At 53.8% G+C, this 13,417-nt stretch overlaps 1 protein-coding gene across 1 annotated transcript in view; it reads right to left on the reverse strand.

Annotated features, from left to right (window-relative positions):
* Nucleotides 1–13,417, reverse strand: part of CRMP1 (collapsin response mediator protein 1) — a 66,737-nt gene that overhangs the window by 11,690 nt on the left and 41,630 nt on the right. Inside the window, exons 6-11 of the mRNA XM_029948787.1 lie at nucleotides 12,719–12,799; nucleotides 7,909–7,977; nucleotides 6,595–6,715; nucleotides 3,877–4,033; nucleotides 2,506–2,647; nucleotides 1,660–1,830 (exon numbers count right to left, since the gene is read on the reverse strand). Coding sequence (XP_029804647.1) covers nucleotides 1,660–1,830; nucleotides 2,506–2,647; nucleotides 3,877–4,033; nucleotides 6,595–6,715; nucleotides 7,909–7,977; nucleotides 12,719–12,799 — 741 coding nt within the window. The remainder of the gene's footprint in view (nucleotides 1–1,659; nucleotides 1,831–2,505; nucleotides 2,648–3,876; nucleotides 4,034–6,594; nucleotides 6,716–7,908; nucleotides 7,978–12,718; nucleotides 12,800–13,417) is intronic.

A 13,417-nucleotide genomic window follows, 5' to 3' on the forward strand; every position in this document is an offset into this window, starting at 1 on the left:
ACGACTGAATACTGGAGACGAACCATGGACTGAAGGGGGAGGGGGAGGGAGGGAGGGGGTGATGGTCACGGTGGGGGGCACTTGTGGGGAGAAGCACTGGGTGTTATATGGAAACCAATTTGACAATAAACTATTATAAAAAAAAAAAAAGAAAATTACGAGTAAAAAAAAAAACCCTGCTCCTAAGCATCCAACCGCACGTGCACCGAACACGCACTGAAATCACGAGACGGGAGGTCTGCACGTGTCCAGCTCCGCCTCCTTCCCAGCCGTCATGTCCCTGCTGCGCCCCCAGTGTGAGGCCTTGAACAGCTGATCCAGGCCTCAGTTTCTGCTGGACCTTGACCACCCTGTGAGCCTAGGGGCAGCCCCAGCCAGCGGGTGGCACACAGTCTCCCACCTGCAAGACCTTCTGGAATGTTCTCTTGATGTGACATTTTCCTGACACCACGGGGAACATGAGCCTGTCCTGCGTTACCAGACTCCACTGTGTGCACACACATCACTGCCTTCACAGCGATTACCATGGGATTGCGTGCCCGCTAGGCAGTGGAGAACGGGGTACACTTTTCTCCAGGGAGGCAACCTCAGGCTTGTTTCCCCCCGACCCTGTCACCAGGAATGGGGGTGAGGGAAGCCAGCGCGTCACTAGGGAGCACTGGTTACTGTAAGCATGATTGCCTGATGAGGGCAGTCATGGATGGACAAGACCTCTAAGGCCCCACACCATGACCCTGTGGCCAAGCAGGGTCCCAGGGGCCACGCTCACGATCCTCTACAAATGGTTCTGTCCCTTTCTTACGAGACTCCTTATGCCTGGGGTCCTGTCCTCATGCATGTGGCCTCGCCTCTCCCAGCAGGGGATCCCCAGGAGGCTGGGAATCTGCGTCCGTGTGGCAGTGAGGGCCCTGTCACAGGGCGATGCGGCGTGCACACCCCCTGTGTCCCGGCCCATGTCCTGTAACAGACTTGTGAGCTGAGGGCCAGGCTGTGGCCTCCTGTGTCTCTTGAGTGTGGGCGTTAATCTGGACCCAAGATCACTGCTGGCCTCGCAGAGTGGCCTCGCAGAAGCAGTGAGGGAGGGGAGGTTTTACGTCTCTCTGCACCTTAGGTCTGCCGGTTGAGTAAAGAAGTCAAGGGCATGTAAGCTACAAAGCGCAGAGATGACCCACAGCCACAGGCTTGGAGGCTGGGGCCTGGGAGAGTGGACACTCCTGGCGCGCACACACACAGCAGGCTTTAGGTCCAAACTTTCCACTGAAGATTGTTAGCAGTGACCACAAAATAAAGTAGGAGGCTTCTGAGATAGGCGATCAAACCCCTTCTAGCTTGATAAAGAAATCGGAGAAAGAATCTTGGACCTAATACGTCCCCCGAGAATGCATGCATCTAGGCAGAGGCAGAGACAGAGACAGAGACAGAATCAGAGAGAGGCGGAGAGAAAACACATCTAATAAAACAACAGCGGCTCAGCGGGGCCTTCGCAAACTCAGTCTCTCCAACTGGAAGAAAAATGTGAATGACTGACTCATGCCGATACTCAGGTAACATCCTGGTTGGAAACTTCATAAAACGTTTTTAACCAGAGACTTCTAAAGTGCTTGCGAAGGAAGAGTGACTTCCCCAAACCAGGGGTGTCTCGGACAAGCCAGGACTTACCGACTTGTGACTCTTGGCCGTTATGGTCTTCACCTTGTCGGGGTCCCAGATGACCACATCGGCGTCCGAGCCCACAGCAATCCGCCCTTTCCTGGGGTACAGGTTAAAGATCTTGGCCGCGTTGGTGCTGGTGATTGCAACGAACTGGTTCTCATCCATTTTGCCGGTAGCCTAAAGGCAAGGCCCGTTAATGAGAACAACGTCCCATAGCAGGGCCGGGGGAAGGGCAGACAGGCACAAATATGGACCTGCCGACAAGAGTCCCCAACAGAAGTCTGGAATTTTCTCCTCCCCCGCTGAAAACAAGCCATCCTGAAAGAGCACAAGGGTGTGGCCCCACCAGAGTAGAAGTGTAATTGACCGCTCAGAGGTATGTTAGCATTTGCTCAACAGCCACTATGCCATCCCGTTGGTCTCACTGGGGCCAAGTTTAATAGAAAATAAAAATATTTGGTGTCAAGTCGGGGAACAGGGGCTGACCTGTGCAACGAGCACCCTCTGAACCCACTGTCAGCCCCAGACACACACGCATGGTTTACAAAACCATCTTTACAGGAACTGAGATGTGGTCACAACAAAACTAAAAAAACACGTTGCTCCTCAAAGAGTAAAGGGCAGCTGTCACGTCCGTGCACGCAGGGGACCCCAGGGGACCCGTGCTGCTCTCTCAAGAGTCACCGGTTTCCTCACGTGCCCTCCTGGTACATTCTGCTTCTGCCCCAAATCAAGGAAGGGAGCGTTAGGGGTCAGCAGTGCACAATGCCCTCGCTTTTGATGGGCCAGGTAGGGTACTTCTAGAATGTTCCTGGGAAGAGGAACCTCCGGGGGGGGGGAGGGGTTCCTTACCACCGCCTTGTCCCAGACGACGGCCATCCGCTCCTCTACCCCATTGACCCCCTCAGGGATCAGAGTGAAGTTATCCTTGCCCACTGCCTTCTGGGCAGTGCTGTAGGGACAGTGGCCACTGCCTGTGACCTGTAGATCTCCACTGCAAGCAGAAAAACCAGGAGTTCAAGTTGAACTTCAGGCACCCAATGCAGGCTGTGAAACGAAAACCCCAAGAGATTCTAGGGAAAGGATCTGGGGCACATGGTAGGCGTCTGTGAGTGACCCTGGACGGCCCTTTGGGGGCCTGTGTCCTGGTGGAAGAAGGTTCGCTCACCGTGGGCTCCAGGATGCCTGGGTAGGGCTCTCCAGATGGGCTTCCCCTCCTCACCTGGAAGGTTAGGCATCCACTCAAAAGAGGAGCCGGGCGAGGTTTAGCGAGGGAGTGAGGCCAGACCAGGCTCAGCCTTGCGGGATATTGTGTGACTTGGACTTTACACTGAGAGAAGAGGACCCTGGGGGTCTCCAGGCAGAGGAGTGCTTTGGTCTTATTTGGGTTTTGAACTCAGGGTGCTGGTTGGGAATAGACTGTGATGTGTTGGGGCCTGGCAGAGGTGAACCAGGATGGCCCCAGCCAATGGGGTGAGACGTGGTCAGATCTGGGGCCTATGGCCTGGGTCCTGCCATCTTCAGAGATGGGCAAGACTGGGGGAGCATTAGCTTTGTGGAGGAAGATGGGGAGTCCGTTTGGACTTGGAGCTGCCCGCTAGACATCAGGTTGCAGATGGTGAGTAAGCCCGTAGATACGCAAGTCAAGGGTTTTTGCATCATTTGGGAGAAAGGGACTCCTATAGCAGGCACACACCCTCACCGCCTCGGGGCTCCTCCTGACCGGAAGCCCTGACGTATTCCTTATCCGGCAAACTCCTACTCCCCCTCTGGCTCCAGGCCCGATGTGGTCTTGCCCATGAAGCCTTCTGCAAGTCTCTTGGTTCTGAGCGCACATCTCTACTCCCTGAGCTGCCTGCACACCTCACCACTCAGCCTTCTCTGTGTCCCCGCTGTTCTTCACTCATGCTGGCCAATAGCAAGGAAGGAAGCAAACGGGCTGTGCTCCCACTGTGTGCACTTGGCCAGGAGGTGCTTTGTGAGTGATGAGAGCCCCTTAGTGAACCCTAAACCCCAGGCCCTTTTCCTACACCGTCTCATACCCAGCTCTGCAGTGGGTTCTATATTCTCCACGTTGCCAAGGAGGAAACCAAGGCAGCAAGCCATTCCAGGCCACGTGACAAGCCCAAGGTGAATCCTGGACTCTCATTCCTTATCTTAGGTGCTTTCCAATAGACCTCAGTACCCGATATACCCCCGGCACACCCTGCCCCAGGGTCTCACCAGGCCAGCAGGGAGGTCAAGTAGTCAGGTGTGGTGGGGTCCGGGCTCAGGGGAGGGGAGGTCACAAAGGCCGCTGCCTTGGCCCAGTTCTTGCTCCAGTAATGGGTGCCATCGGTCCCCAGGCTGGCAGCGATGGGTTCGCCAAACACGAGGGGGCCTTGGGGACAAACACACACACACACATGGTTAAGGGCCGATGGTCTTGTGCTGGAGGTCGGGTAACAGACGTGGAGCGTCTCAGAGATGGGAAAATGAGGCTGAGGGGAAATACATTGTCTGGCCTTCTTCCTGGCTTCACCATCCAACCCAGTGACCCTCGGCCGCCCAGACACTCACTCAGCACCTGCCGACCCATCCAGGAGCCTCCTGGACTGGTCGTACTTTTAGTATTTGGATATGACCATTATCCCTTCTGGCAGATTTGTCACTCGAGGCACAGAGACAGGATTTGCCATCCCAGTGTGGCTGTTGCTAGAATCAGATCCTCAAGTGAAGAAGTCAAGTTCAAGTGTTTTATTTGGGAGGTGATTCCAGGCAGCACTGGTTAGGGATTGAGGAGGTGACAGAAGGCAGAGAAAGATGCCAGGAGCAGGTAGTTGTCACCTGTACCTCAGTGCTGCGGGGCCTCTTTGGAGACTGAAGGCGGGCCGCACCTCAGGGCCGCCCCTCCCCAGAGGGCGGGAGCTGGGCTGCGTGTCCACCCACCCACCGCTGGAGAGCGACTTCCAAAACATTCACTTTCCAGAAATTCCAGCCTGCCTTCCGGGGAGCAGGCCGAACGTGCTTCCACCAGAGCGAGGCCCACAGCCAGGGCGGCTGGTCTGCGGGCCAGCGGCCTCGCCGCATCTGCTCGGAGCCACACTGCTGGCCTGGCGGGACGCCGGCTTTGAGCTCCAGCGGTCTGGCTGTCCAAGAGCGTGTTCCACAGTGATGGGAATGTTCCGGATCTTTGCTGCCCAGGACAACAGCCACTAGCCTCGTGTGGCTTCTGAGCGTGTGAAACAAGGAATCCATTTAATTTTACTTAATTTAAGTTGCCACAGCCATGCATCTCTCTCCTTGCAGCTCTAGGACCTGCAGCCTTACCTCTCTGAGCCTCAGTTTCTTTATCCTTAAAATGGATCCAGTCCTAAGCAAGCCGTGCTATACTAGAGCACTCTCTTTTAATGCCTCTGATTAAAAATACTAAAACAAGGTGTTATGCATTCAAAGCTGCTGTGTCCAATGTGGCCACCACTTGACATTGGGGTTGGTCTAACTGAGACGTGCTGTAACAGTGACAGCCACCCTGGATTTCAAAGACAGCACAGAGAAAACAACACAGGATATACCACTAATATTTTTTATACAATTACATGTTGAAATACTATGTTGGGTATATTAAGTTAAAGCGTAGTATTGAAGATCTTTCTTTTAAAAAAATTTTTTTAATGTTTTTTATTTATTTTTTGAGAGATAGAGAAGCACAAGCAGGGGAGGGACAGAGAGAGAGGGAGATACAGAATCTGAAGTAGGCTCAGAACCTGACATGTGGCTCGAACCCACAAACTGTGAGATCATGACCTGAGCCGAAGCCAGACGCTTAACTGACTGAGCCACCCAGGCGCCTCGGAAGATCTTTCTTAAATACAGATAGTAGTACTATCCACTTAGGGCTCCTATGAGAAGTAATGTATACAGTAGGTGTCCCATAATGGTTGTCGTGTTGTTGATTTCTGCCTGGCCGTCCCCACTGACCCACAATCCAGCCGGCCTCACACGAGGCAGTGGGAACGGGTAGACCTTGTCCAGGTGGTGACTATCGTTGGCGAATGTCCCCCAGGACAAAAGGGCTCCAGCCACTGTCCCCATGTAACAGGCACTAGCCCCTCTCTGTCCATGTGTCTGTCATTCTCTCTCCCTGAGTTTGGGAAGAAGATGCTCTAGGCACCCTTCTTCCTTCCTGGTCTGGTGAGGTCTGCTGGAAACTGTGGACCTCAGTCTCAAGAAGCCCTGGGGACTGTCCTCGGGCCCTTGCTGAGTCTCCTGTGGTTAGAACGCACCCACTGCGGCCTTTACCCAATGGTCCTCAGTGCAGCAGGCAGCCTGGTCCTGGGCCCCCCTTGGGAGGTGAGGATACCAAGGCAGGAAGTGAATGGCCAACATGGAGCTGAGAACGGCATCAGCCAACACCTACGGAGCCCTGGGGACCCAGCAAGGGCTTCACGTCTGAGCCCCTGGGGCGCATTGGGAGACAAGGCAGAGGACGCTCAAAGCAGTTAGGCAGCACGATGAGGTGGGTGGCTGGCTTCTTGGACCGCACTCACCTGATGCCCGGCACAGACCCCCTGGCTCTGGAGAACCGTCTTCTTCCTTCCCAACCCACAGCCGAGACTCTGGGGGCCCCACGATTGACCCTGGATGCAGACACTGACCATGGGGCCCTAGACAGGGGACTCACGATGAAGTGCCCAGAGGGGATCAGAAAGAGAGTGGGCAGAGTCCCAGAGCTGACGCAGCCCAGCCCCATCACAGACTTGATGTGACTTCCAGGACAGCTGGAACAGTGCAGAGCTCATTATCTGATCCCACAGGGTGGGATAATTACCTCCATGAGGCTTAGACTGCTGGCAGGGTGTCTCTGGGCAGTGGCCCCATCAGTGAACTTGACCCCACTGGACAACCTCCTTCCTCATGGCCCAGCTGCCCCGCAGGAGGCCCAGGTGGTGGGCTGCATACCTTTCTTCCTGGCCAGAGTGATGATGTCCGCCGCACTCTTGCTCATCACCTTCGTGATGTACACCGGGCAGTTGATCCGGCCAGCGATGGTGATGGCCCGAAACACAGCCTCGGCCTCTAGCTGGGGACACGGCAACACACGGGTCACAGGAGGGAGGGACAGAGGCAGCACGACCCTCCCAAGTCCCCATGGCTCTCCCCAAATCAGAGCCCTTCAGTTTTCCTCAATGAAGTGCGGCCAGAGGCAAATCTACCGCATCAAAGGAGAAAAATACAGATTTCTAAAAAGAAAGGAAAAAACAACTCAAAATGAATTTGGTTTAGAGGGCTGGAAGACAGGATTATGTCGTGTTGCTTGCCTGGAAGTATGCTCCATGCTCTGTTAGAAGGGAACAGACCAGGCAGAATAAAGCATCGAAAGGCCCATAAAACTGTCCGTTACCTATAAAACCCCTGACATAAGCGTCATGTATGTGTGGGACATGCATTCTCTCAGGCATTCAACAGCCACAGGGAAGCACCTGCTCCTTTACTTGGTCTCTGCCCCCTCTAGTCCAGTGCTTCTCGGGTAAAAGGACCAGACATGTTTTGAATTGCTTTGCTTTTAATTCCCAGTCTGCTGATGCCCCAAACAGGGTCCATCCCACTGCTTGTGACTGGCATTGAGTCTACACGTACCCAAGAGGGTCTCCACCCTGCTGTCCTGGGTGGACCCACTGGTCACATGCCTGGATGTGGGGCAAAGTCCATGTGCTATAAATGTTTACAAACACGGTCTCCCTGATCTCACCAAGGACCAGGAACACTGCTCGTGGGCCGTGGAGCTCAGGTGCAGAGCACTGAGCAAGATTAAGAGCCCCTTGGGGTAAAATGTCTGTCTACTCATGTATTGTGTCCCCAGGATCTGGCAACACACACACACACACACTGCCTGCCGTGGAAATTCATCCATGCTGGATGGAGTCTTAGAACACAGTGGGTGATGTCCAGTGGGCTCTATTTTCTATCACCAAATACACAAATTCCTAGGTGAGGATCCTGGACACAGGACACTTAAGTGTTCGTGGGGCCTTGGTGTGACGCTCGTGGGCCCAGGGACAAGCAGAGCCTTTCCCTGGCTCCTCTGATTGACTCCCCAGCCCCCAGGGGTCCCAAGTCAGAGGACAGATCCCAAGGAAGACCATACGTGCTAGGATGCCCATGTCAGGGGAATGGGATGGAGACAGGAGCTCTGGCTGGGCTGTTCCAGCTGGAACAGCATCAGGGGGAGCCCTCAGCAATGTCAGAGTCACACCCAAGGGGAGGCCCTGTTACCTCTTCGGGTCTGCTCAGAGCATGGCCCTCAGGACCTGTGATGCCCATCTCCAAGATCCTCTTCTGTTCCTGTAAGACAGGAGCAAGGAGTCAGTGGTTGTAGAAGGTCAGCGAGGGGAGGGGCCGATTCTCCAGCCCCGCTGGTCAGGCTGCTGGGTGGCTGAGACCCGGAGCGTGAGTGGTTTGCAGGGGCCGAACTTGGGCTGCGGGGTGATCCAACTTCTTTGCTCCCTTCGCTACACCTGCCTCCTTCTGTCTTTGCAACCCAGGACATCTCCCTCCACACCTGCTCTCCATTTGGTGCCCCGACACCACTGACCCCCCCCATCACCTTTCCAGTCTCCAAGTCTCTGCTGCAGGGCTCTCCCTGGGGAAGAAAGGTGGTGTTTGGGTATTGCGTGAACGTGGAAACCAAAAAGCCCTAACCTGGGAGTCCAGCCCCAGAACTGGCCATCTCTGTGACTTGGGCAGGTTGGTCCAACTCTCTGGCCTCAGCCTTCTCTTCTTGACGCTAGGGACAACAGTGCCTACATCTTACAGTTCCCAGAGTGAGCCAGTGAGGGAGCCTCTGGAAGATGCCCACACGGCACCTGGCAGGTAGCGGAACTCGGTAATTGGCAGCGGGTTCTCATTACCAGCTCCCTCTTCCTGGTGCCTGTCATTCTAGCGAAAATCCTCTACCTCAAGCTTGTCATATAGCCTTGAAATGGTTCCCTGAGCTAATGCCCTAGATCCAAAGCCATTTGCTTCAAGGTTTCCTTGCTGCAGGAATACTATAATTTCTAAAAAGATTTTTTTTTAATTGCCTAAATGTCAGCTGTGTTGTTGCGAATTTCCACTTCTGCGTTTCTCTATCATTCTCAGGCACATTCCTACCATGAGCCCCTGAGCCCTATCAGCCATGAAAATAAAAAGTAATTTCAACTGCGTCTCTGGTGATGAAGCCTGAGAATACTATAGGAATGTAAGCAGGAAACAAGGTCAAGTTCTAAGAGTTGGGGTGGATTTGAGTAAACCATGGAGTAATTTCCGCTATTAACGACGGTGTTTAGAAAGCATTTCTATACACAGTCTACAAAATGATTTTATGATATGGAGAGATCCCTGTGCATGGTTGTTTAATAGTCCGTTACTATTTCTGTTGGAGAGAAAGCAGGAAGGGAAGAGGGGAGGAGGGAGGAAGGACCCAAGACACCATGACGGAGGAAAGCATGGATCACAGAAAACCGGAATGGGGTTTCAAGGTAGAGATCGTGGGCTGAGCACGCGCCATATGTTTGCTCCCCTCTGAAGCCCCACAAAAGGGACAGCAAAGGTACATAAAAGCCACAAGAATGCAGAGAACACAACGAAAACAAAATCGTGGAAGCTGGAATGCAGGCGAACAGAAGATAGCAGACTGATTGGAGCTGAGAAAGCCAAATCGTACGGGGGCAGTGCGGAAAGCCAGGACCAAGAGCCGGGCCCCTGGCTGGGTGTCTCACACGCTGCTGGTGGGCACGTGGGTTTATTCATTCTGGAAAACGACTTAGCAGTTAACAACCAGAGCTGAATATACATGTGACCCCCAGCCAGCATTTCACTCCTAGGTATAGACTAACAGAAATCCAAACACAGGTTTAAAAAAAATTTTTTTTAATGTTTTTCTTTTTGAGAAAGAGAGAGAATGAGTGAGCACAAGCAGGGGAGGGGCAGAAAGAAAAAGAGAGAGAATCCCAAGCAGGCTCCACACCATCAACTCAGAGCCCCATGCAGGGCTCAAACCCACAAGCTGTGAGATCATGACCTGCGCTGAAATCAAAATTCAGATGCTTAACCGACTGAGCCACTCAGGCATCCCTGAAATGCAAACACAGGCTTACTAAAAGACTGAACAAGAATGTTCACAGAAACTTTATACACAACAGTCCCAAATTTGAAACTATCCAAATACCCATCGATTAGAGAATCATTTATGACATTCCTGCATTGGAATTCCAAAGGGGCCATCTTTCTGAGAGCCTAAAAAGAACGGAATCCTGAAAACCACCACCTGAATGGGGTCAGAAGTCCTGTCCTAGTCCAGCCTCAGGACTGACACCTGCACTATAGCCTGTGACAGACCCAACTAAGCCACCCCTGGACTCCTGACCCGATGGACCATAAGAGAAGAAAGTTCTGGGGCACTTTGTTACGCAGCCACAGAGAACTAACGTAGATGTTGGTGACCAGAGGTGGGATGTCACTGTAACAACCACCCGAAGCCGTGCGAGTGGCCATGGGACCAGGCAGTGCACGGAGGCTGCAAGAATCTCAAGGCGCCTGTTGAAGAAAGCCGGAAGTAGCCTGGAATGGACTGTCCGTGGAAAGACGGACCTTGGGGACCTGGGCAGCAAGACCTCAAAAGGAAATGACATTTTTGGGAGCTAGAACTTGCTGTGTCTTAGCAGATGGCTTTGTAGCACTGCCCTCCATGGGGACATGGAGGCAGTAACGGGCCTAATGAGCCAGGGACCCACTTAGGAGACAGCCCAATGAGCTGTTGGAGGGGCTGGTTTCTTCCTGCTGCTTGGAGTCAAATGTGAGAGGGAAGGGAAGGAAGCAAGGGGTGTTAAAAAGGAACCAGGACATGGTCGTTTTGGAAAGTCTCCACTTCTCCAAAGAGCGTAAGATAGGGCAGAGAAGAAATGTCTTCTGAGTAAGTGTCAAATCCAGAACATAAGCAGTAGACATAGTCCACTGACTATGTTGGTGAAGAACTGGAAAGATGGAGGGTGATTGTCGTCTACAGGGTGAATCCATCAGGAAAAGGCCCTTTAAAGAGATTGAGGGTGGACCCCCAGAGCCTCTCCAACAAGAGGGCCTCTAGGAAGCTCAGGGTGCGGCCAGGGGAAGGGTAGACTTATCTGGAAGAAATCTGTGTGTGTCTTTGGTCTCACAGAGCGAACCACAGAGGGACTCACAAGAGGCCAACAAATGTTTGGGGAGAATCACTCTAGCAAAACCCTGGCAGCCTGGGCTGAACAAAATGAAAACACCTCCATGTGAAAGGAGGCAGTTGGACCTCCAAACTCTACTGGGCAGGAAGCAGGCTCAGCTGCAAGCATGTGCTACCTTCTACGGAAAGGGTGGATGACAGGAAATGGGGGGTGGAGCCAAGAGCCCAAAAGGTGGAGCCAAGAGCCATGCAGAACTATTCTCGGGCCCCAAGACCCAATCAAGGAACTGCCAACATGTGTCCGACTGGATTTCAGAATGGCTATGGACCAATCCTGCCGCTTTCCATTTTCCGGCTTGAAAAGGAACGTGTACCCACCGTTGAGGCTGTATGTTGAGTGTGTGTCGGGGGAGGCAGCTAACTCGCCTCCGTGGCCCCAGAGACCTGCGGATTATAGGAAACCGTCCCCAAGGAGCCTCAGCTCCACCGAGATCTGACCTACACACTTCCAGACTTTGGTGCCGCGATGGGAGTCTGGAGAACCCTGGACGGGGATGGATGTGTTCTGCATGTGAGGGACGTCAGTCACTGCAGGTCACAGGACAGACTCGCCCCCAGAGATCCCCACTTCCTGGCATTCACACCCTTGTAGAATCCAACCTTCTGGCTGTGGGCTAGCCTTAGTGACTTGTTACCAACGAACAGAATTCTGCTGCGTGATAGAACGTGTTTGTTTTTTACTCTGAATTTGCTTCAATTTTACAAAAACTGCAAGGACACAAATAATAAGAAGTAAAGCCAGTAGGCGACGTTCATAGCGAATCTTCAGATCTCATGCCCTTAACCATCATGGCACGGTCCCAGGGCGCTATGGCACTGCCTTATCATCCCGGCCCTGCCCATCCCCATGTAACAACGAGCAAGATGTTCATATCTGAGCCTCAGTTTCCCTGTCCTTAAAGTGGGGACATCTATGTCATATCTATGTCATGGAGTAGTTGTGAACATCACCATATACATGGCATCATGCCTGGTATTAGCATCCAAGTCTCCTGTGTGCCTGACCTTGCTTAGTGACGTCAGGACCAGCCCACGCCCCCACGCCAAGGCCAAGTGGCCGTCCCTGACTTCCTCCCCTTCTCCTCCATCTGGCCACTCAGTGAAATCTGCAGAGGGTGCTCCCTCCTTCACACTTTGCTTCTTCCATCTCCTCTATCTCCCGCCTTCATTTATTCTAGGAATTGTTGGAGTACAATGTAGCTGGTCACCCCCAGTCTAGCCTTTTCCTGCCAAATTCTCCATCTACAGCCAGAATGATCAAACTGGGTAATGTCTCTGCTTGCCCATGGGTTCTGCCTGGCTGCAGCCTACTATGTGTCAGACGCTGACCTTCACATTCATGATATAATTTAATCCTCACAAGGCAGGTGCTTCTGGATAAAGAACAAAAGCCTTCATGGGGTAGAGTTCCCTGCCCCAGGTCAGAGGGCCGGGAGGTGAAGCGGCCTGGGCTCCTGCCACCCCACCCCCTCCCACGTCCAGTAAGACTACGCTCAACATCGGCTTCCACGTGGCTCACCTCTGGCATCCCCCACGTTTGCAAAGCATTTCCATTCAATCTTTATTTGTCCCCCATGCAAACCCTTTGAGGTTCACGGGGCGGCCATGCCTTCCCCGCCGTGCAGGTGAGGAAGCGGGGTCAGAGGCAACATGGCCTGCTGGAAGCCCCCTGCAGACGGCGCATGCGTGACTGCCATCCGGAGTGCCTGATGCGTCACCGGCGCCTGGCCTGCCCCATCGCCGCCTGGCCCCCTCGCTAACCAGTGCCTCGTCGGTCCCCTTGGATCACCGCACACAGACGCGGGCTCGAGTGTGGACATCCACGCCACTCACCTGAGCTATCAAATCTCCGTTTTCCGCATGGACCAAGATCACAGCCCCCAGCCCCTTAAGGAAGGTGAAGGCTTCATAGAGCTGGGGAGGGATAAACAGGGGTTAGGAGGAGATAAAAAATATATATATATCACAGCCTGAACGGCTGCAAAGCCCGCGGTGCTCACACGTAGTCACCCGCCCGCTGGCCGATGCGACATGGCCGCTCTGCTCACACCGATGCAAAGTTCAGCCTTGGGAAGGCTCTCGCCTTGACCCTGACACTCTCTGGATGCAAAACCGGAGGCTGCAGGTGGGGCAGAACCGATCAAGCGGCACCGTGGCACCATACGCCCATGGTGGCCATCCGTGCCTTTGGCCTTCGGCTCTGCTCCCTTGGAGTCCCTTCAGCTGCTGCTGAGGACACAGGCTGAGAGGCTGGTCTCACTGAGACTGTGTGACTGCACGTGCCCAGGCTGCCCTGCGACACCCACGTGCCTCACTCGGGAGGTCTGTGCGTCTTCACAGGAACGTGCAGGGGTGTCATTTCACAGACCACGGGGGGGGGGGGCGAGGGCGGAGTCTACGATAACTCTAGCACTCAGATAATACATACCCTGCCAGGCACCCCCTTATTCAGACAGTACGGGCCCTGCCCTCTTCCCACCTGCACAGGATCAGCACCCAGACATTCGCACGCAGTCGGGCCCAAACCCGCCA

Source organism: Suricata suricatta, chromosome 1 (assembly GCF_006229205.1).
Source record: "Suricata suricatta isolate VVHF042 chromosome 1, meerkat_22Aug2017_6uvM2_HiC, whole genome shotgun sequence".
NCBI lineage: Eukaryota > Metazoa > Chordata > Mammalia > Carnivora > Herpestidae > Suricata > Suricata suricatta.